A 23121-nucleotide genomic window follows, 5' to 3' on the forward strand; every position below is an offset into this window, starting at 1 on the left:
AGTGATTGATGACATTGCTTTTGTCCGTGGGTTGTGATATTGCAGATTCTGGCAGGGGGTTGATGCTGTCCTCCACAGCTTGGAAGATCACACTGTACTTGTTGGATGCTTGCAGGACGGTTGTATAGGTGTTTCTTTTGCGGAGGTTATGGGGTGGTGTGTGCTGAGCAGAGGGTTATTAGGGTGTGGAAGTCTTCGTATTGGTGGTTTGGGGGCCCCCACCAAAAGATACAAAACAGAAAAAACTGTGTTGGCACACAGCCGCCAACAATGTTACTCGGGCCATGAGGTGAATCAGAAGTCAGCAGCAAACAGACCGGTGCAATAACACAGGCATACAGTGCAGTTGGCATTGTTATGCTGGCACAATGCATGCTATTCCGCTTTGTAATTTCGCTTTGTAATTGCGCTTTGTAATTTGTAACTATGTAATTTCCATGTACTATATTATGCAACCATGTAAGATTAAAATATACTTGTCCTTGCGCGCTGATACCTCCGGGTCTGGTGCACGTTACAAATAAATAAACAAACAAACAAACAAAGACAGAACCAACTCATTCTGACACGCCTCTCTGAGACATTTCTAATGTCCTTTCCTTAACACGTGCTTGAAGAGGTGGGGCTTCAGTACTATTATATGGCTATTGAAGGCTGCTGCCAGCAGCCACATGGAAAAGCAAGTTCCATTGCTGGATAATGTTAGCAAGTGGGCGCTTGCACACGTTCAGCAGCCGCGAGAGGCAAATCCAGTTTTGGCAACTCACAGGCTTTCTGGGAGGCAAAATTGTAATTCCAAAGATTAGTGTAGTCATGGTAACATCTTAAATCAACATCCAGCTGCCCAGCTGGGGAGGGTTAACACAAAGCTTTCATTGATGGTGTTGGCATTGCCTGATCTGCCTTTCTCTAAAACACCTGGCTTCTCCTTATGTTTATTAAGTAGGTTGGAATTATTGTTTTATTTTTTTTAAATGATCTCTTTTGATATAATATTATGTTTTATACAGTGTATTAGGTCAGCCCCCTCAGAAATAATAGTTAATATTATTTCCACTGTTAATATTACTCATTTTATTGACAACGTAAGGATAACGGGCTGATTTGGCCCTGCTGTCACGATCCCTTCCACTCACACACCTATACATCATGTGGTCCCCAAGGCGCTCCCCCGCCCCCTGTCTCACTCTTCCCTTTCTCCCTCCCTCTCCGGGACTCACATGGATACTCACACGCCTTGCGTGCGTGCCCGCGCCTGGTCCGTAACAGGACTGCTGTCAGGCTACGGCCGTTTCTTCACTGGCAGTTATCTTGGCGCCTAGGATCGCGAAGGACTAGCATGGAGCTTCCACGTCGCGGGACTGTAAGGTCACGTGACGCTCTTGCCCGATCACGTGACTCAGCCGCGCATCATGTGATCAGAAGCGCGAGTACTTAAATGCGGAAACCCAGGTACTCGTTGCTTCACAGCTGTGCTCTGCATCCTGTTTGGCGTTACGTACCTTTGGATCACTGACTGCTCACGGAATCGACCTGGCCTGCTCTACTGGACTCTTCTTGGATCTACCCTTTGGATTTGTTTGCATAGTGATATTCGGCTCTCGACCACGGACTGTTATTGGATTGCCTCCCGGATCTCCTTCTTGCACCTTGGCTCTTTGGACTTCTTGTCTCTTAGCTCCACAGTTCCTGCTAACAGGCGAACAACTGAGGACTACTCCTCTTGGGGTACTTCAGTCCACGTGGGTCCCGGACCTCTCCACTAGGTTCACCACCTCTTCCTTGACCCTTATTCGTAAGACCTTTCCGTTTTTCCTAAACACTGTGGTTACTGTTTATTGCTTGGTACTTAATCCGCATTTTCTTGCAGCATCGTGGGGTCCCAGAGGTTCGCGGTCCCGGACTTGAACATCTTCGCCTGTGGCCTCAACGGCTGCACAGAGAGTGGCTTTAGGTTCTCTCTGTGCGGCATTTGGGGACGGAGGCCTCTTCTGCCTACACGACACTCAAGTCACAACAGACTGTGAAGCCTATTGTTGTGTAGGCAATGGAGGGGAACGCTGAAGACCCCATGACTGCTATAGTCCAAGCCATCACAGTGCTAAGAGCCGATATGGCAGCAGCCAACACGGCTATCCATCAACGTCTTGACAACATACAAAGTGTCAGACACCCTTTACCCCCAGATGCAGAATTCGGAGACATACCCCCTGTCTCCCAACCCGTTCCACCTCCGATTCTCCCACCTCAGAACCCTGTTCCCGTGGTACTACCTACTCCGTTCCCGTTGGCAGCCCCTGAGAGATACCATGGGGATCCCAAGAAATTCAGGACCTTCCTAAACCAATGCAAGTTGCATTTTCTGTGCCGACCTCAGGCTTTCCCAGATTCCACCACGAAAGCAGCGTTCACCCTTTCCCATCTGGCTGGGATGGCCGCTGCATGGGCCAACCCCTTGTTGGAGAATGATAACCCGGCCTTAAATGACTTCGATCTCCTTGTCACCGAGATGTCCAGGGTTTTTGACACTAGACACAAAGTCCAGTCTCGAGATCTGGAACTTCTGGATTTGAGTCAGGGTAGGGGTTCCCTCATTGAATACATAACCCGTTTTAACCAGCTCTCCGCTGAAACCTCCAGGCCCGAGGTCAAGAAGGCAGTAGTCTTCTATAGGGGTCTCAGTAATCCCATGAAGGACGCCTTATCGGTAGTGCCCTCGTTACCCACTGCATTCCAGGATCTGGTTGATTTGTCGCTCCAGGTGGACGCACGTAGGTCCGAAGAAGGGCGGAAGCAGGTTTCGCTCAGTCCTCCACACCTCACACGGCAGTTCCTTCCTCTGACTCCTCTCAAGAACCCATGCAGATCGGGGGCGTCAGGAGCCCGATATCTCCCCTAGAAAGGGAACGTAGGAGGGTGGATAATGCCTGCTACTATTGTGGCACATTAGGTCACTTTGTTAAGGAATGTCCACGCCGCCCCAAACTCAAGCCACAGGGTTTTCAGAAAGCTCGATCATAGTACCGGGTACGGGATCGAGCTATACCACGCACACCCCGAATCCAACACCCTCTTTCGGGCGTATCCGGCCCATCCATGTACAAGCCACTCTACAGCCCACAGCGTCTGTATCGCATCCTGTTACTTTGATAATCGATTCAGGGGCAACGGGTAACTTTATCGACATTTCCTTGGCCCGTTCATTGAATCTGCCCCTCTTGACCAAGACCAGGCCCGAACCAGTACATGCTATAGATGGCTCTTCTTTGATTTCGGGCCCGGTAAAACAACAGACAGCCCCTTTGCTATTGACCATACAATCCAGACACAGGGAGACCATAAGTTTTGATCTCATTACCATGCCACAGTTCGGGCTCATACTGGGAATCCCTTGGCTTCAGGGACATAACCCCTTAATTGATTGGAAATTGGGTTTGGTTCACTTTGAGTCGGACGTCTGTCAACATTTCTGTCTTCCCACAGACACACTCAGCGACAATCCTGCTCAGGCTATAGCTCAGCTAACGGTGCAGGATCCGCAAGAAACACCATCAGAACACGTAGTCGGGCTAGTGGCGACAGATGTTCCCCAGGTATACCGAGATTATGCGACTGTGTTTGATCGTGGTTCCTCTGAAACACTGCCTCCACATCGCCCATACGATTGCCCCATCGATCCACTCCCTGACACAGCGATTCCCACAGGGCGGATCTATTCCCTCTCACCATCTGAGGAAACGACTCTCAAGGAGTACATTCGGAAGGCCTTGAGCCTAGGGCACATACGACCATCCACCTCGCCTGCAGCAAGCCCTATCTTTTTTGTGCCTAAAAAGGCGCCCATGTGTAGATTATAGACGACTGAATGCTATCACGAGGAAAGATCGGTACCCTATTCCCCTCATCACGCCCTTGCTTGACCGACTCACACACGCTACCATTTTCACCAAACTGGACCTCCGCGGAGCCTACAACCTGGTTCCCGTCCGTTCCGGGGACGAATGGAAAACCGCTTTCTGTACCCGGTACGGCTTATATGAATATACAGTCATGCCTTTTGGGTTGTGTAATGCCCCGGCGACCTTCCAGAGGTTTATGAATGACATCCTGAGCGATATCTTAGATGTCTATGTCGTGGTTTACCTCGACGACATCCTGATCTTTTCTCAGTCTCTGGAAGAGCACGTACGCCACGTTCGTGAGGTGCTATCACGCTTACAAAAACACTCCCTATATGCCAAACCGGAAAAGTGCCTGTTCCACGTGGATAACGTTGACTTCCTCGGGTTTTGCATCACTCCCGGGGGGTTGTCCATGAACCACTCCAAGGTTAAAGCGATTTTGGATTGGCCTATTCCTACGAACCTGAAGGCTCTTCAGTCCTTTTTGGTATTCGCGAATTTCTACAGGAGGTTCATCTCTGGTTTCTCTTCTATCGTGTCTCCCCTCACCGCATTAACCAGTCCTAACGTCCCCTTTCTTTGGTCTGATACACAACAGAAGGCCTTTGATTCACTGAAGACTGCCTTCACCACAGCCCCTGTCCTCCAGCATCCAGACTGAGAACTCCCTTTTATCGTGGAAGCCGACGCCTCCTCCTTCGCTCTGGGTGCCGTCTTGTCCCAAGCATGTCAGTCCACGGGTCGTCTGCACCCGGTTGCATTCCATTCCCGCAAGTTCACCACCCCCGAGTCACACTACACCGTGACCGAGAAGGAGTTATTAGCAGTTATGGACGCATTCCGCGTGTGGCGACACCACCTCTTGGGCGCCAAGCATCGAGTCACGGTGTTCTCTGATCACCAGAACCTGCAGGATTTGGCGTCCCTGAAATGTCTTAACAGTCGACAGGTGAGGTGGCATCTTTTCTTCGCGGCATTCGACTTCCAGATCAGGCATCGGGCTGGTTCCGCACACGGCAAAGCCAATGCGTTGTCCCGCTCTCCCGGGGGGGTTTCTCTGCCGGTATTCCCTGACACATTGTTAGACAACACTAAGGTAATTTGTCTATGTACCCCCTCAGTGCCCTTAGTGGACGCGGTACGCAAGTGGGATCCGGTATTCCAGGATGGTCTCCCATTTGTGCTGAACCGCCTATTCTTACCCACTGCCGATACACGCAATATGGCCATGGAATGGTCGCACGATGCCCCTGTGAATGGTCATCCTGGCCAACGCCGTACGTTATCCCTCCTGAAACGTTGGTGTTGGTGGCCGGGCATGAAGAGGGACGTGGATTGCTACGTGAATACCTGCACCATTTGTACACAATGCAAAACCCGTAGGGGACGCCCATTAGGCCTGCTTCTCCCTTTACCCGTGCCTCCGAAACCATGGCATACATTAACCATGGATTTTGTTACAGAACTTCCTCGGGTACAGGGTTACGACACTATATGGGTGGTGGTGGACTCCTTCTCAAAGATGGCACGCTTCATCCCCTGTAAGGGTATTCCCTCCACTTCCGTCCTGGCCACCTTGTTCTTTGATTCTGTCTTCTGTCTCTTTGGGTTGCCCTCTGTCCTTATATCTGACCGGGGTTCTCAATTCACTTCTCGCTTCTGGCGCGCTCTGACCAGATTAATGGGTATTGATGTCCGGTTCTCTTCGGCCTACCACCCGGAGACGGATGGTCAGATCGAAAGGACGAACCAGACCATGGAGCAGTATCTCCGCTGTTTGATCCTGCAGCAGCAGTGCTCTTGGTTGCGTGCCCTCCGACACGCTGAATTCGCCTACAACAATGCGGTTCATGCATCCACTGGGTTCTCCCCCTTCTATGTCCTCTATGGCCAACATCCCCGCACGTTGCCGGTCCCTGACCTCGTGGCCTCCACCAATCCGGCCGCTAGTGCCTGTCTTAGGGATCTGTCCTCTATCCACGCCCAGACTGCATTACATCTCCGTGAAGCCCAGTCTTCCATGAAGGTCCAGGCAGATAAGAAGCGGCTGTTGGCCCCGGCTTTCTCGGTGGGTTCCCAGGTGTGGCTTTCTACCCGTCACTTGAGGCTAGTGGGTTGCAGGAAGCTTTTGCCCCGTTTTGTGGGTCCCTATGTGGTGTCCCGGGTAATCAATCCTGTCACGTACCATCTGGTTCTCCCGGGGTCTTGGAGGGTCCACCCTGTGTTTCACGTCTCCCTTCTCAAACCATGTCCGGCCCCTTCCCGCTTGCGCGCCTCTGCTGCCCCGGTGTCCTTGGCATCCCCGGACGAGTACGAGGTGTCCTCCATCCTGGGCTCTCGGATCTGCAGGGGGCGCTTGCAATATCTGGTTGATTGGGTCGGTTATGGCCCGGAGGAGCGCTCTTGGGTCCCTGCTATTGATGTCCATGCTCCCCGGTTGGTGGCTCGCTTCCACCGGGATCACCCTTCCTGCCCACGGGGTCGTGGGCCTTTGGGGGGGGGGGTTCTGTCACGATCCCTTCCACGCACACACCTATACATCATGTTGTCCCCAAGGCGCTCCCCCGCCCCCCGTCTCACTCTTCCCTTTCTCCCTCCCCTCTCCGGGACTCACGTGGATACTCACAAGGCTTGCGCGCGCGCCCGCGCCTGGCCATGACAGGACTGCTGTCAGGCTACGGCCGTTTCTTCACTGGCAGTTATCTTGGCGCCTAGGATCGCGAAGGACTAGCATGGAGCTTCCACGTCGCGGGACTGTAAGGTCACGTGACGCTCTTGCCCGATCACGTGACTCAGCCGCGCATCACATGATCAGAAGCGCGAGTACTTAAATGCGGAAACCCAGGTACTCGTTGCTTCACAGCTGTGCTCTGCATCCTGTTTGGCGTTACGTACCTTTGGATCACTGACTGCTCACGGAATCGACCTGGCCTGCTCTACTGGACTCTTCTTGGATCTACCCTTTGGATTTGTTTGCATAGTGATATTCGGCTCTCGACCACGGACTGTTATTGGATTGCCTCCCGGATCTCCTTCTTGCACCTTGGCTCTTTGGACTTCTTGTCTCATAGCTCCACAGTTCCTGCTAGCAGGCGAACAACTGAGGACTACTCCTCTTGGGGTACTTCAGTCCACGTGGGTCCCGGACCTCTCCACTATGTTCACCACCTCTTCCTTGACCCTTATTGGTAAGACCTTTCCGTTTTTCCTAAACACTGTGGTTACTGTTTATTGCTTGGTACTTAATCCGCATTTTCTTGCAGCAGCGTGGGGTCCCAGAGGTTCGCGGTCCCGGACTTGAACATCTTCGCCTGTGCCCTCAACGGCTGCACAGAGAGTGGCTTTAGGTTCTCTCTGTGCGGCATTTGGGAACGGAGGCCTCTTCTGCCTACACGACACTCAAGTCACAACACCTGCTCTAATTTGAACTTCTGCTGTACAGGCTGGCAACTAATGTCTAAGCAACCACTTCTTTCACAGAGATGTCTAGTTGCAAGCTTATTTTTAAACTTCAGATTATATAGACTGTTCACCAACATTCAATATAACTGTTTTATGCAGTGGGCGCTTAAGGCAAACAGACTCTCACTGACATCCTCTGTCGTCCCCTCTCCAGACCTATGGACCCTTCATATGGTCTATGTTCTCTCTCCTTTCTCCTCCTCTCCCATTAACGGTGGCACTAGGTGGGAGGTCCTCTTGGCCCCCTTCCACTCCTCCAAGACCATCATTAATCTCTATCTGAACGGCACTGTCTTGGTCCAGGGCCCTCATCCCAATCTCCTCCTTTTTGATAGGCGTTTCCTATGTCTTATCAAATGCCTTCCTTCTCCTGCTACTTCTCCTGCTACTCATTCCAGCACCTCTCTGGCACCTCCTCCACTGGCTTTTCTGCAACGTCTGCGACACTCTCTCTCTCTTTCCATTCTGCTCTCTGCCCCGACACACTCTGCCAGACATACCTTGGATGTTCTCATCACCTCAGACATCCCCTTCTCTAACCCTCTCACCACTCCTCTCTCTTAGACTGACCACTTTCTGCTCTCGTCTCATCTGAAACTCTCTATTCCTCAGGCAAAGCCCCACCCCCCAGCACTGCCACATACCTTCTCGGTCATTCTTGCCATTAAGCGTGCGTCAGTGGATGCTGTTGCCTCTACTTTCTCTGCTCCTCCTACTACTGCGGCTGACTCACACCCTGAAATAACCCTTTCTAATCTGCATCTTTCTATTTCTAACACCCTGGAGATCCTTACCCCTGTCAAGAGAATCCGTCTGATGCCTACCTCCAAGTGCAACTCTTGGTATGATTCCGACCTCGCCGTCCTGAAACGCAAGTACAGGGTGGCTGAGAGGAAGTGGAGGGCTTCGGGCGCATCCTCTGACAAACTGACCTGCCGCTGCACCAAAGGCAATGCAGACTCTCTGTCCTGTCCAAGAAGAGAGCACACATTCAAGGTTGTGTCTCTGTGGCCTCTAACAACACGTCCAAACTCTTTAAAATCTGCAAGGAACAGGCCAATCCTGTTGCAGTCTATATCTCCTGTTCCCTCCCAGGCCCTATGTACGGCTCTGGCCTCTCACTTCTCCGCTAAAACTCAGAACAGCCTGTCCTCTATTTCCTCTTCCTCTTCCGTTCTCGGCCCCCCTTTGACCATCCCTCCCTCTCCTCCTCCATTCTCCTCGTTCTCTCTGACAACACCAGATGAGGTTTCTAGACAAGTCCGATCTATGAAAGTATCATCCAGACAGGTGCTCCCCTGCTCTTTCAGGACCCTCAAGGACATATTGACACCCTCGCTCCAGCTTGGCCGATTTCTGTAATGACTCTTACGCCACTGGAACTTTCCACTCTCCTCTTAAGCACTCCCTCCTCAAGAAGCCGCCTGCCGATCCTACCTATCCCCAAATTATCGCCCAATCTCCATCTCCCGTTTCCTGGGCAAACTCTTGGAAAGGGTGGCCATCTCCCAGCTTGCTCTCCACACTGAATCCGTTGGTTGTCTCCATGACCATAAGTCTGGCTTCAGAGCTGCCAGAGGCACAGAAACTGCTCTCCTGAACACCCATGAAGATCTGCTCTCTAACCTTGATTCCAGCATTCCTTATGTCCTCATCCTCCTTGATCTTTCCTCTGCTTTCGACATGGTCAACCACACCAACCTGATCAATCGACTCTGTGAGAAGCTGGGCATCACGGATGAGGCCCTCGAGTGGCTGACCTCCTTCCTCTTGGACCGCCCCTCCCAGGTCCAACTTGGCCCCCTTCTCTCTGCCACCTGTATCTCTACCTGTAGCGTTCCCTAGGGCTCTATCCTCTCACCCTGGTTTTTCAACCTCTACTTGGCCCCTTTGGCCCACCTGATCTCTACCTTCTCCTCTAACTTTCAGTGTTATGCGGATGACACTTAGCTTTCCTTCAGGCTCCCCTCAGGCTCCTTTCTTGCTCAGTCCTACTGTCTATCTGCGATACAGGATTGATGTGCCCCCAACGATCTCTGCCTTAATGCCAGTAAGACGGATATCCTTCTCATTGGGACCCCTGCTCCCACTTTCCCTCTCTCACTCTGGCCGCCCGCCTTGGGCCCTCTTCCTTCGCCTTCCTGCCAGGCAAAAAACCTTGGTGTCATCTTCGACTCCACTCTTTCATTCTCTCCTCACATCTCGGACGTCGCCAAAAATTCCCACTACCAGCTGCACCTCCTCAAAGGGACTCTGTCCTTTCTCACTTTCCCCCAGAAGCTGATTATCTCCAGAGCCCTCGTTCTCTCTGGGCTGGACTACTGCAACAGCCTCTTTCTTAATCTGGCTTCCTCTACTCTCTGCCCTCTGCAACTAATCCAGAACAGGACTGCGAGACTAATCCTTGGCCTCAAGCCCAGGGACCGTATCTCTCCAGCCCTGAACTCTCTCCACTGGCTCCCGGTGGCTGCAAGGATCAAGTTCAAGACCCTTTGCAATGTCCACAAGGATTTTTGGGGCCGGGCCTGCTCTACATCCAATGCTCTCTTCCAAAATACCTTACTTCTCAAGCCATTCGCTCAGCTACCTCCAACTCGCTAATGGTTAGACGCTTCTCAGGCTGAGAGTAGGGGATAGATCTTTCTCCTCTGCAGATGCCTCCCTCTGGAATGGCTTCCCTGCCCCTCTCAAACTTGAGCCGGACCACCTGAAGTTCCGGAAGCAGCTCAAAACTTCCCTCTTCGCCTCTGCTTTCTCTCTCTCCCTCCTGACCTACCTGCCTGCTGTACCGACTGGTTACTTGGCTGCCCTCAGTCTCACTGGGTATCAGGCTCTTTCTTGATCAGTCACCCTGGCACTGCCTCTGGGCCTATCACGCTCTTAAGGGCTGTAACTGTAACCCTACAGACCCTTGTTCTCCTTCCACTACCCAGAGCCGCACTGCCCTGGCTGCACTTAATCAGAACAACAGAAGGTAAAGTTATTGTAAGTTATTCCTGTAGCTAGATCCCTAGCCAACAAATAAATCTCCCTATCTGTGAATAATCTCAGGCCATTAAGTAGGGTCCCTGGTTAGTGCTGTTGGGCCGACTACAAAAGGTGTCGAGATCTTCTCCCTGTACTCTCTAAAAACACTTTCCTGGTGTCTAGTATGTGCACACAGGTTGGAGGTCGATTCTTGAATTTTAATATGTCGCCCCCAATTTGTGTGTCTTATCGTTAAAAAACAACGAGTGCTAATCCCAGAATATCTGGTTGAATGGCCAGATAACAATGGGGAAAGAATTTTCGTTAAAAGCTGTGTGGAAAGTGAAGATATTAATTCTTCATAACTCCCAAAGGTTCAGATTTGAACCGCAAATTGTGTGGATAACAAATTAAGTTTCCTTGAAACAATCCCTTTGTTTTCCTTTAGAAAGGGAGTGTGGGTCTGGGTTATCCTCCAGGCCTATTGTATGGTCAACCGGTTTCAGCGGGATTCTTGAGTTGCCGCTTTCTTCAGGACGAATACTTCCAGTTGAGGTATCCTAAACAGTGTCTTCAACACTGTTAGATGGTAGAGGGTGTCCAAGGTTTGATAGGGTAATTACTTCCTAGTCCTGTATGGACAACAAAACAAGAAAAATTGGGGACTATAATCAGTCTCATGTACCAACAGTTTCTACTTTAAAAAGAGAGAATTCTAAGGTACTTCTATCAGTACCACCTCTATATGGGGAATCATACCTCTGTGTTGTAATTCAAGGGTAGCGGCTTGATTTTTCGGTGGTGTCCAATTTATAGCCAAGATGCTAGCAAGGTAGGTCTTATTTCGTCCTTTCTTCTGGATATTATCCCTGTGATTTGAAAGAAAAGGTGTTTGTAAGAGCCTGCTGTCATCTATATTGCATCTATACAAATATTTTTCATGGGTCCATCGCCCTTTAAGAGTGAGGTAGGCTTTTGTTTAAGTAGTTGTTATCCTTAATTATTTTAATTATTTTCAAATTGGGTTTTAGCAATGACCTCTGCTCTTATGTCAGAGATTAGAGGTCCTGCAAAGATGCCCACGTGATCACGTGAGCGGATATCTCGGCCGCGTGACCATGCACATGACCATAAAAGAATAACAGACACAGGGCAACGCAGTAGTGGATACGATTCGATCCGGGAAGGAACAAACCGACGAACGGAGGTAAGATGCGCCAACATCAATGCAGAAAAGCCAGATTTGGGAAATGGCATCTTTGCAGGACCTCTAACCTCTGACATAAGAGCAGAGGTCATTGCTAAAACCCAATTTGAAAATAATTAAAATAATTAAGGATAACAACTACTTAAACAAAAGCCTACCTCACTCTTAAAGGGCGATGGACCCATGAAAAATATTTGTATAGATGCAATATAGATGACAGCAGGCTCTTACAAACACCTTTTCTTTCAAATCACAGGGATAATATCCAGAAGAAAGGACGAAATAAGACCTACCTTGCTAGCATCTTGGCTATAAATTGGACACCACCGAAAAATCAAGCCGCTACCCTTGAATTACAACACAGAGGTATGATTCCCCATATAGAGGTGGTACTGATAGAAGTACCTTAGAATTCTCTCTTTTTAAAGTAGAAACTGTTGGTACATGAGACTGATTATAGTCCCCAATTTTTCTTGTTTTGTTGTCCATACAGGACTAGGAAGTAATTACCCTATCAAACCTTGGACACCCTCTACCATCTAACAGTGTTGAAGACACTGTTTAGGATACCTCAACTGGAAGTATTCGTCCTGAAGAAAGCGGCAACTCAAGAATCCCGCTGAAACCGGTTGACCATACAATAGGCCTGGAGGATAACCCAGACCCACACTCCCTTTCTAAAGGAAAACAAAGGGATTGTTTCAAGGAAACTTAATTTGTTATCCACACAATTTGCGGTTCAAATCTGAACCTTTGGGAGTTATGAAGAATTAATATCTTCACTTTCCACACAGCTTTTAACGAAAATTCTTTCCCCATTGTTATCTGGCCATTCAACCAGATATTCTGGGATTAGCACTCGTTGTTTTTTAACGATAAGACACACAAATTGGGGGCGACATATTAAAATTCAAGAATCGACCTCCAACCTGTGTGCACATACTAGACACCAGGAAAGTGTTTTTAGAGAGTACAGGGAGAAGATCTCGACACCTTTTGTAGTCGGCCCAACAGCACTAACCAGGGACCCTACTTAATGGCCTGAGATTATTCACAGATAGGGAGATTTATTTGTTGGCTAGGGATCTAGCTACAGGAATAACTTACAATAACTTTACCTTCTGTTGTTTTGAGTGTTATAAACGATTGGCATAAACAGGAGGGAACCGCCCTATAACTCCTCTTTGTGGTTACTTGCACTTAATCAGAGCCATGCTGCTCTGTTTTCGTTTCCCCTCTCCCTTGAACTTCCCCCCTCCCTTTCCCCTTGCACTTCTCGGTTTTGCAGCACGATCTGAATGACACAAGGCCTAGTAAGATAAATTGTCTTGTCCCCCTTCTGTCTTCCCTCCCTTGTCAATTCGTCCGCGAAGAATTGTACCACGGCCAAATCGTATACATCCCTTTTGAAGTGCCCCGAATGCGAGTGGGGCTCGCAGAGACCAGCCCGCTCACCTGTGAAGCAGACTAGAAGCCAGAACCACCTGGAGTGTGAGTATGAGCAGGGTTTGCAGAGACCAGCCCGCTCGCCTGTGAAGCAGTACAGAAGCCGCCTGAGGAGGAACGCAGCGGACCAGTGAGTGGAAAGAGTTGTCGCTCCTATGGGCTACGCATGAATACCAAAGTACCTTATGACATATATTGAATTCCGCATTGAAGGAAAACCTGAAGTTAAGTTAAAGGATGCATATTGAATCACAAACTGATCGAAAACTCAAAGAAGAGTTCAAACATGCACATTGAACATCGAACTGAATGAAACCTTGAAACAAAGACTAACTGCACACATTGAATATTAAATTGAATTAAACTTTATGGGCAAAGCTAATAGCTGATGAAAGCTAAAAGGGAAAGTACCCTTTTTCAAGCAACCTACGGAAAGGAGCGTATGTTTGAGAGAGTGTGACAGAAAGGTGGGGAATACATAAGACCACCTCAAAGGGAACTCTTATGAGTGGATACGGTGCTGCAAGACGAACGACTGGAAACAGGTGTGTGACACAAAATGGCAAAACCAAGATGCTAACCAGGAGAAGCCAGGAGAGTGTGAACCTTTATATGAAGGCACGAGGCCAACAAGGAGAAGCAAAGGGAAGGTCAATGTGGACACAGGGGCAAATACAGAAGAACCTGTAGGAGCCTAGGGCTCCTGGTTGCGTGACCTGTGATGGGTGGACCGCGTGGTCTGACACTTGCGCTTAGACAAGAGAGCCCTGAATTGTGAAAGCCAAAGACATAGTGAAAAATACCAAAATAAAGCACTGTAAGGAAGCTGGTGATGTAAACCAGAAGGAAGGTCAAGTTGACCTGGAGTTGTTTTGTACTTTGAAAGACAGTTGCTGCATTGAAGTCTCAGGTAAAGGAACCCTGGGACCTGAGGAACTACAAATGCTGTCTTGAGGACGGAGCCTCAAGACCCCTTTCTTTTGAACTGTGGTGCTTGGAACTTGGAGAAGGGAACCCCGAGGATTGTGCAGAACTGTATTGCCTCGAACTGGAGAAAGGTAATCTTGAGACTTTTTTGTGGAACTTTCTTGAACTTGGGGAAGGGGAGCTGAAAAGAAAACTGAGAGCTGGAAGAAGCACACTCTTTGTGTTGAGCACCATTTCTTCGATTATTGACATCAGTTTCATTCAAGTAGGGAAATCCTGCCTAAGCATAGGACAATTTAGGCCTTCTACCATCCTGACCTTTGCTTTAGTAAACCATTTTGTTTTTAACTTTGAATCTGCTGTCTGTGTCTTGATTCATGATACCTTCACAATAGGTCAAAAAGTACAATTCCATCAAATTATCTTGTCTGTTACCCGAGGATTCGGATAATACTGTCTTAATTTCCCCAGATCTTAGTAATAACCAAAAGCAAGATCTGTATGATCTCATAAAACAGTTCAATGATGTGTTTAGAGAAGAGCCCGGAAGAGTGAAAGATATTTATCATCACATCCGCACTCCAGAAAGCAAAGTGGTACATTTAAAACCTTACTGATTACCCAAGTCCAGGAAGTTAAGCAAATGCTTGAGACCAACATCATTGAACCTTCCAATAGCCCCTGGTCCTCCCCTCTCGTGTTATTGGCAAAACCTGATGGAAGCTGGAGGTTTTGTAAAGACTTTACAAAGGTGAATGCCATCGATGCCTTTGATGCTTACCCAATGCCACGTATGGAGGATCTTATCGACCGACTGGTTGAGTAATGCTGTCTACCTCTCAACAATAGATCTTACGAAAGGTTATTGGCAGGTTCCACTGTATGAACCTGACAAAGAGTACCTTTGCTACTCCCTTAGGACTGTTTGAGTTTAAAGTTGTGCCCTTTGGCCTACATGGAGCTCTCGCAACATTTCAGAGATTGATGGATACAATTTTACAACCATACTCAAACATTTGCGGCGCCTATATAGACGACATTGGGATACACAGTAAAACATGGGAAGATCATCTGTACCACCTTTACACAGTCATGAGAGTATTACGAAAAATAGGGCTAACCCCAGAAAATGCAAACTCGCTCAATATGCGGTTAAATATCTAGGGTTTTATGTGGGAAATGGTACTGTCCAACCCAGCAGGAGAAGGTTATAGTTGTTCTCAATACCCCCACACCAAAATCCAAGAAAGACCTGAGAGCCTTTTTGAGGTTAATCGGCTACTGCCACCGGTTCATTCAAAACCTTTCCAGCAAAACCTCACAATTAATTGACAAACTGAAAAATGCTGAGCCCCAAAAGATCAGATGGGATGAGGAAGATGAGATATGCTACACCACCTTAAAACAAACCCTATGCCAGAGCCCCATTTTGAAAGTAGCAAACTTCTCCAATGAGTACATCCTCCAAACTGATGCTTCCTTAATTGGACTAGGAGCCTTTTTATATCTCAAAACCAACACAGACTGCAAAACCTGATATTATACCTCAGTCGGAAGGTGTTTCCCAGGGAGAAAAACTACTCGATCATCGAGCTAGAGGTACTGGCAATTAAATGGGCTGTCATACATCTCAAATACTATCTCGTGGGTCGTACGTTTCTAATCACGGACCACTCCCCTTTAGTGTGGATTAGTCAGAGAAAAGAATCCAACCCAAGGGTTATGCAGTGGTTCTTGGACCTTCAACCCTATTGCTTCACAGTGGAACACCGGAAGGGTGAAGAGCAAGGTACCGTGCACTTTCTCGGTTTCCATGTGAAGCTTCCCAGTCCAACCTGCATAGGGGAAGGGTATGTTAAAAACCTTAAGGCATCTTCACACCTACTACCCTTGGATCCTCTTCTCAGGTGGCCAGGGAAAGGGGGGAGAGGATGTCTTTAAGCAAGGCATGGTATCCCCTTTCCATCGTGATAGAAAACCCTCCCCTCACCCTACCTTCATAGGTTTTTGCCAGTCCTCTCCTCTCATTTCCCCTCAGTCACACCAGTCTAGTACTGGGACGAGGAAGAGGTGACTAGGAGTTGTGCAGACTAACATTCAGTTGCACCACTCTGGTACTTAGACGTGGAGGAGGCATGAACACTAATGCAAGGGTCAGGCATGTCCCAAGACCATAGTAATTGGAGTCAGGCAATTGAGCTGAAGGGCTCGCACCCCCAACCTGTTAACAGGTCACTGTTGCATAAAAGGTGGAGCCAAATGTGGGGAAGGGAAGGCCAGCAGTAGAGAAGCCGGGCCGGGAGGTACAGGCCTGAGAGGGGCGCTCCTGGGGCTACTAAAGGGCAAATGTTACTGCCAGATGAACGGAAATATAAGTGCAATTGAAAGTGAACCCAAAGTGTGGGTGTTTACTGAACAAGACGAGCTAGTTGAACTATAAGTGACAGAACGTGAATCAAGCATTGTTGAATACCAAACTAAAGCAAAACTTTGATAAGCCTACGAATGGAATGCAAGCATGTGGAAACACACGTAATGAACACCGAAGACAAACAATGAATCTTACTGAATAAAGTGAAAAGCAAGTAATGAACATTGCTGAAGACTGTAAAAGTAAGGTGGTGAAAGAGAGTGAGCACCACAGAGTGAATTGTGTGGAAGAACACACCGTGGCAAAGCCAAGAGACTGGCAAGGAGAAAAACGCATTGTGGCAAAGCCAAAAGACTAGCAAGGAGAAACCAAAGCGAATGTGAACCAGAGCGCAGGTGCAGTGACAGAGGAACCTGTGTGGGCAGGAAAGCCAAGGGTTATCGGTTGCATGACCGTTAATGGGTGGATCGAGCAGTCCAACAACTTCACCTAGACCGAGGATACACTGTCTGAAAAAGCCAAGGAAAAGAAAACAGATCTTTACTTGTGAATTAGATTGTTGAAGTGAATTCAGAAGATAGCAAACTGTGTAAACTATTGAAGAGTCTGAAGGATTGTAAAGTCGACCTGGAACTGGTTTTGAGTATTAAGAGACAGGAACTGAGTGTAAGTTGGCAAGCTGACGTCTTGGGGAAGGGAAACCTAAGACCATGTGAACTGTGTTGTGGCCTTGGGGAAGGGGACCCGATGCCCTTTTGTAACTGTGTTGTTGTCTTGGGAAAGGGAACCCCGAGGCTTTTTGGAACTGCTTTGAACTTGGGGAAGGAGAGCTGCAAAGTATGCCAAGAGCTGGAAGAAGCTCAGAACTTTATTTGGAACACCACTTCTTTTGTTGTTGACATCCTTACACATTGTTTAGCTTTTGTGAGGATAAGTATAGGTGTTGGACATAGACAGACTTTTAATTTAAACTTACTGACTTGGACTATCTGTGCTTTCTTTAGGTAGGGAAATCCCACCTTAGGATAGGGCACGATAGGCCATACACCATCCTGACATTTAAGTTAATAAAAGTGTTCTGTTTGAACTTTGAATTTGTTGTCTGTGTCTTGCTTCATGGTGCCTTCGCAGAGGCCTACCCGGGTGGAAGCCAGAGCCTGTCCTCCTCTAGAGGGAAAAGGAGGCAGTCTGGGGGCAGGGGGCAGTTCCTGGCCCCTCCCCATGAGCCTGTATGTTTCTGAACAGTACCACTGTGAATCGACCCATAACTCTTCAGCAAAATGCTTGCCAGTGTCTTGCTTTTCATTTCAGGCAGCAACATACAACAAATGTCTGGGTGGACCACCTGTAAGCAAATAGCCCACCAGAGCCAGCAGGCAGACTACTCCGACCAGTGAGATGAGAGAGAGCAGCTGAGCGGAGCAACAGAGAACCCGCCCAGCTGCAGAGTACACTGACCACTGCCAGAGGACACCAGCACATGTCATGCTCCAGCAGCGGCAAAACAAAGCTCCACATGGACTACTACAAACTTTCCACAGAGTGGCTTCCTGAAAACACAGGGACATTCCAGTACTCACCATGAACGTAGCCACCCGACACAAACTGTAACACTTTCCACTATGGGACGCCATCATCTAGGCACAGCGGATCTACATGGCAAAAGGGGGCGGACTTAGCACCCTTTTTATGTATTCTGGCAGTTGTGACACATCCCGGGGGTGGGTTGTAACACGGGGCTAGATTGGCGAGGGGTATAAGAGCAATGGGAGAAGTAGGGGCAGTGCTCAAGTCGAGGGTACAGGCAGGTGGACGGAGTTCCTCCACTTTTTTCTGAAGTCCCCCCACTTTTTTCAAAGGGCACCTTGATATGCTCATTTCTGGTGACACCACATTCAATTGGTATGTTAACGAGTCCCCCCCCACTTTTATTTTTAGGGCTTTCACCCCCGACTAGGGGGAGGGAGAACAGGAAACAGTCCGGTGTGGGTGGCTCGGGTGAGGTTAGAGGGGGAGGAGGAGGTGGCAGGCCATGTGACCAGAAGGAGGCATTTTGGAGAAAAGGTGAGGTATTGGTTGGTGCAAACAAGTGGTACGGTGTTGTGGGTGTGCGCATAAGGTAAGTGAGTGTGTTAGAGAAAAGTGCAGAGAGTGAGTGGAAGGAGATTGACAGAGTTAAAGGGGGTAACTGAGTAGAAGGTAGGGTGGAGCAGTATTGGAGTGGAGAGAGGCAAGTGGTTAGAGTGTGGAGAAGGGAGAATAGTAGTAGTGTAGAGGGAGGAGCAGTAGCGTGGAGGGGAATAGCAGTGGAGAATAGGTGGGCATAGTAGTGGTGTGGAGGGAGGAGTAGGTATATTTTGGAGCGGGGCGAGTGGTAGGAAGTAAGGCCGGAGGTAAATCATAGAAAAGGGAACTTCAGAGGACAGAGGAGGAACAACCAGCGAAAGAGAGGAGGGTGGGGTAGGAGGTGGAAGGGAGAATGACACAGAGGTAGAGGGAGAGGAATATCACAGCACAGAAGGACCAAGAGAGAGTGGAGATCTTTGTGTCTGAAAGATACAATCGTACTACCCCTTTAGAACACTCAATGGTAGTGTAGGTCCAACCAAGGAAATCCCAGAGGGAAGGTGATTGCCTTTACGTCCTCACTGAGAGCGAGGTAGAATTTAGATGTAGGGGTTAACAAGCACTAGATACTAAGCTGGGGAGTAGAGATGCCTGGGTTAGGGAGAGCATTGCGTCTTCTGGATGAGAGAGTGAGGGACGGCCATTAGAGCCATTCCAAGGATGTTTAATACAAACCGTTGAGCTATCACAGGGAGTGGGTGTGTCCGTAAGGCCATCTGAGAGAGTTGCGAGTTGTGTGGGTATTATTCCACTGTCTTGTACTTTCCCCGAGCGGAGGCAGGTTCAAGCTGACGGGCACCTCGGTCATGTCTCAAAGCTGTATGCGGCAGAAAGGGGGGGGCAGTCGTGCAGGGGGCCTTGAGGTATTACCTCTACATAAGAGCCAATAATGTCAGTCAAATCTGTGCAGGCTTTGGAGAGGTCATGTGTAGCAATTGTCTTAGTCCTTGTGATAGCAAACAATGCCAAGGTGTGCTGTGGTTTTTGTCTAGTGTAGCCTGAGATGGAACTTGTGGTTTATTTCATACACTTTATCTCTCTTTTCTTCCTTAAACTGTATTTTAATCTTGTGTTGGCGCATGTATGAGCTTCTGAAGGGATAGCTTTAAACGACCAAAGTAGCTTTAACATACCTCATGGCGTCGCTGGCCTACCTTGCAAATCTTATGTCAATATGTTTAACAAAAGAATATTTCCAGTTGTTGCAACACATTTTCTTGGTAGCCTTGTTTAGGTCTGTGGTGTTCGGGCGTGGACACTGTTGGCAGAGGACTTGAAATGTCGCATTAACCATTTTATGCCTTTTCCATCCCATTTTGCCTTCTGGCGGTGGAAGAAAACATTGGCTGTGACATACATGCCAACATTCCCCCTTCAACTCTGAGGATACTACTCCAGTCTTGGTTTTAACTTTGCATTCTGGGACTTGTAGTCCTGGGTTTATAATGGGAAACGCAGGTCTTCCAAGTCCCAGAATGCAAAGCAAAATCCAGGACCGGACTACTATCTCCCGAATGGAATGGGGCATGTTGACATGTATGCAGTGGCACATAGTCTGACGTAGTGTTCTCGAAGCCGAGACTGACCGCCCCTCGCTTACCCATCAGTGCATGAACTTTCATTAATAACGTTCTCCCCTCCCCCATAATCAAAACCATCTCTGGAAATTCCGCGCATGTTCACAAACTATATTGTTTCCCTGTTTCTAAAATGGCGGGATCCAGTATTACCTGCATCACCACAGGAACACTCAGCTTTCCAATGCGAGGCCAGGTCCACTCCCTCACTATTTCGCCATCTTTGTCGGTCACCATGCCGCCATCTTGGTTGAACATGAGCGCTATGGTACTACTGGGAAGAGAAAAGGACAATACTGTGCTGAAAGTTGCATAAAGCAGGCGCGGTGTCAAATCATGGTACCTTAATGGTATGTTTATTTTGTTACTTTTTTTATTCTCTCATAAATAAAGGAAACGTTCAATCAAGGTTCAATAAAAATATAACTTAAAAGGACAGACAAACTAATATAAACAGTACAAACGCACCCTTGTAGTGAGAGAGAACTCAGAGTTTGGAAGAAAAGGGAACCCTGGATATTGTAAAAATGGGTCTGCAGAATATGGCCCTCATCACAGTTTTGCCAGTATCCCACCAGTAACTTCTGGCAGGATACCGGCAAAACTGCCTTACTGCTTCTGCCGCCCGACATCCCGGAATTATCGGGATATTACAAGCGGCAGAGACGCAGGTAAATTCCCATTCCATGTAGTCTCCTACAGGGACGTCATTCAGGGGTGGCCAGCGCTATGTGCCTCTTTATTTATTTAAGTGGCTGGCTTTCTTGCTGCATCTTCAAAAGACATGGGGTTCCAACAGTGTAACACTTCGAGTAGTGACCCTAAATAAGACAGAATAGGAATAACAAATAATGTGTCTTTCTGGAATTCTATACAATAATTGCTAGACTCATTAAAGGTTTATTTCAGGCACACTTCAGGGGGTTAGTCACTGATTTAGTCTGTTCTTAAACGCCTCAACTCAGCCTTTCATCCTTCTGAGGTCGCTAAATGAGTACCCACATTGGTTGGGTGATATTGTATGTATAGGTGTTCTATATAAAGTGCTTAAGCGTAAGTGCTTTATAAACACATCATTATCATTTGGCCTTGGACGTTTGCTTGCATTCACAGTAATTTGGTAATATGGGCCTATACACACAGATATTAACAATACATATGGCGATCCATTCTTGTATGAAATGTATATCACATTATAGTGATATTGTGACCATATTTTCCCTAGTGTATTTAGGAACAACGCTATGTGATGCCACGTCATGTTTTGTCAAGGGGTGAAAGGTTGTGTTCCATCGCTTCTCGTGATGTCACTTCAGGATGGGTCAAATTACATCACTTCCTGTGATGTCATCAGAGGTCAAGGGTCACGTGATGACACTTCCGCTACCCCTGGCATTTTGGTGAAATGACGTCCCTGGTCTCATAGGACTTCATGGGATGGGATTGCCGGAATTACTGGCACCGGCACTTGATTTCACCATTTATTTGCGGGTAGGGTCCTGGCCTGCCGGTGGATCACTTTCCCCTCCCCCACCGGCAAACCTGTGTATCCCCCAGCCCGGAAAAAATTATATCGCCATTAAAACACAGCACAGTAAATTAACACAGGTGCCTGAAATTAAGCCACAAGTGATCCCAATACACTCCAGAGGGCTACATAAGGCACACCCCTACCCCAAACACTGTTTCCACACCATGCTGCCACTAGCCACCGTGAGCTGAGACAGGCGGCTGCTCATGCTGCGTCTGGAAGTAGAGAGGCAAGACAAACAGGCCAGGCCACAAGGAGTACAGGGAGGAGGAGGAGGAGGAGGAGGAGGAGGAGGAAGAGAAGGATAATCCAAGCAAGGTGTGCGCCTATTCCCAGGGTTAGGCCCACACCCTAGACCCTGACAGCCATTGGTCACCCTGTACTGCCTCAACAGGGAGACCATAACAGAGCTGCTCACCACAATATAGGACGACATAGGGCGAAGGATCAACATCTGGACAGCTGTGCCCCCACTGCTGAAGCTAGTGTTTGTCCAACAATTCCTTGGAACTGGCACCTTCCAGCACTATGTGGCCATGATGCACGGCATGGCACAGCCCACATTCTGGGCAGTGTTGGGCCAGGTGCTTGAAGCCCAGCTGCGGCAAGTGCAACACCACATCTCACTGCCTACCACCCCAGCCCATGTAAATGCCATGAAGCAACAGTTCTATGCCTTTGCACCAAATGCCAAATGTGATCACTGCCCTGGACTGTACCCATGTTGCATTGGTGGCCCCCCAGGCCCACGAAGCAGGGTACCGTAACCGCAAGCACTAACACTCCCTGAATGTGCAGGTGGCCTGCGGCCCAAATCTGTACATCACCCACCGCTGTGCCTGCTACCCTGGTTCCACCCATGATGTTATGGTCCTACGGAACAGCACACTGCCAGGAGGATTGGAGAGGCACAGTGGACTATGAACCTAGATAGTGGGTGAGGAGAAAAGCCAGCACACATGCGCTGCAAAGTAAATGTCTAAATGGGGTAGGGGTGATGGGAATGAATACACAAAGCATGGCATGACAAGCACATGCAAAATCCGTACTTGACCACCTTCCGCACCACCATCACAGTACAGGGCAGGGAGCATGCACATGTCGGATTTACCTGGATGGAGAAGCAACTATAAAAACCAACACGACTGCAGGTACCACAATGCAACATGCACTAACCAAAGCAATGCTGCAAAATGGCCACATCTCCTCACACAAGAACCCTGCCAGTACCACAGCCATGCACCCATGTGTGGCTAGCCCACAATGCCCACCCGTTGGCTCCAGATGCTCAGGGAGGGCCCATGGGGAACCCAGCATGCCACATGCATGGTGGAAATACACTGCCACATGACACTCACCATGTCAGATGCACATGTCACAGACAGACACCTTACGTAACATATGCTGCAAGGGAACAGGGTTTGTGTGAAGCAGAAACAAAGCATGACCTGAGTGAGAATGAGGGCCGATTTGCATGTACACCATATCCATTGCCCTGATATTGTGTAAGGTCACACCCACACCTTATACTGTGACTCATGCTTGTGCCTCCCCCTTGCAGGTGACTCTGGATACCCACAGCTGCTCTGGCTAATGAACCCTGT

The 23121-nt window shown here is 48.6% G+C and overlaps 1 protein-coding gene across 2 annotated transcripts in view; it reads right to left on the bottom strand.

Moving 5' to 3' along the window:
• The window catches only part of LOC138514356 (uncharacterized), a 420747-nt gene that overhangs the window by 244372 nt on the left and 153254 nt on the right, over positions 1-23121 (bottom strand). For both annotated transcript variants that reach the window (XM_069629817.1, XM_069629816.1), the window contains one exon: positions 20140-20260. In XM_069629817.1, the coding sequence (XP_069485918.1) occupies positions 20140-20260 (121 nt within the window). The remainder of the gene's footprint in view (positions 1-20139; positions 20261-23121) is intronic.

The sequence above is a fragment of the Ambystoma mexicanum genome, chromosome 12, assembly GCF_040938575.1.
Source record: "Ambystoma mexicanum isolate Mex_15411 chromosome 12, UKY_AmexF1_1, whole genome shotgun sequence".
In the NCBI taxonomy this organism is placed as follows: domain Eukaryota; kingdom Metazoa; phylum Chordata; class Amphibia; order Caudata; family Ambystomatidae; genus Ambystoma; species Ambystoma mexicanum.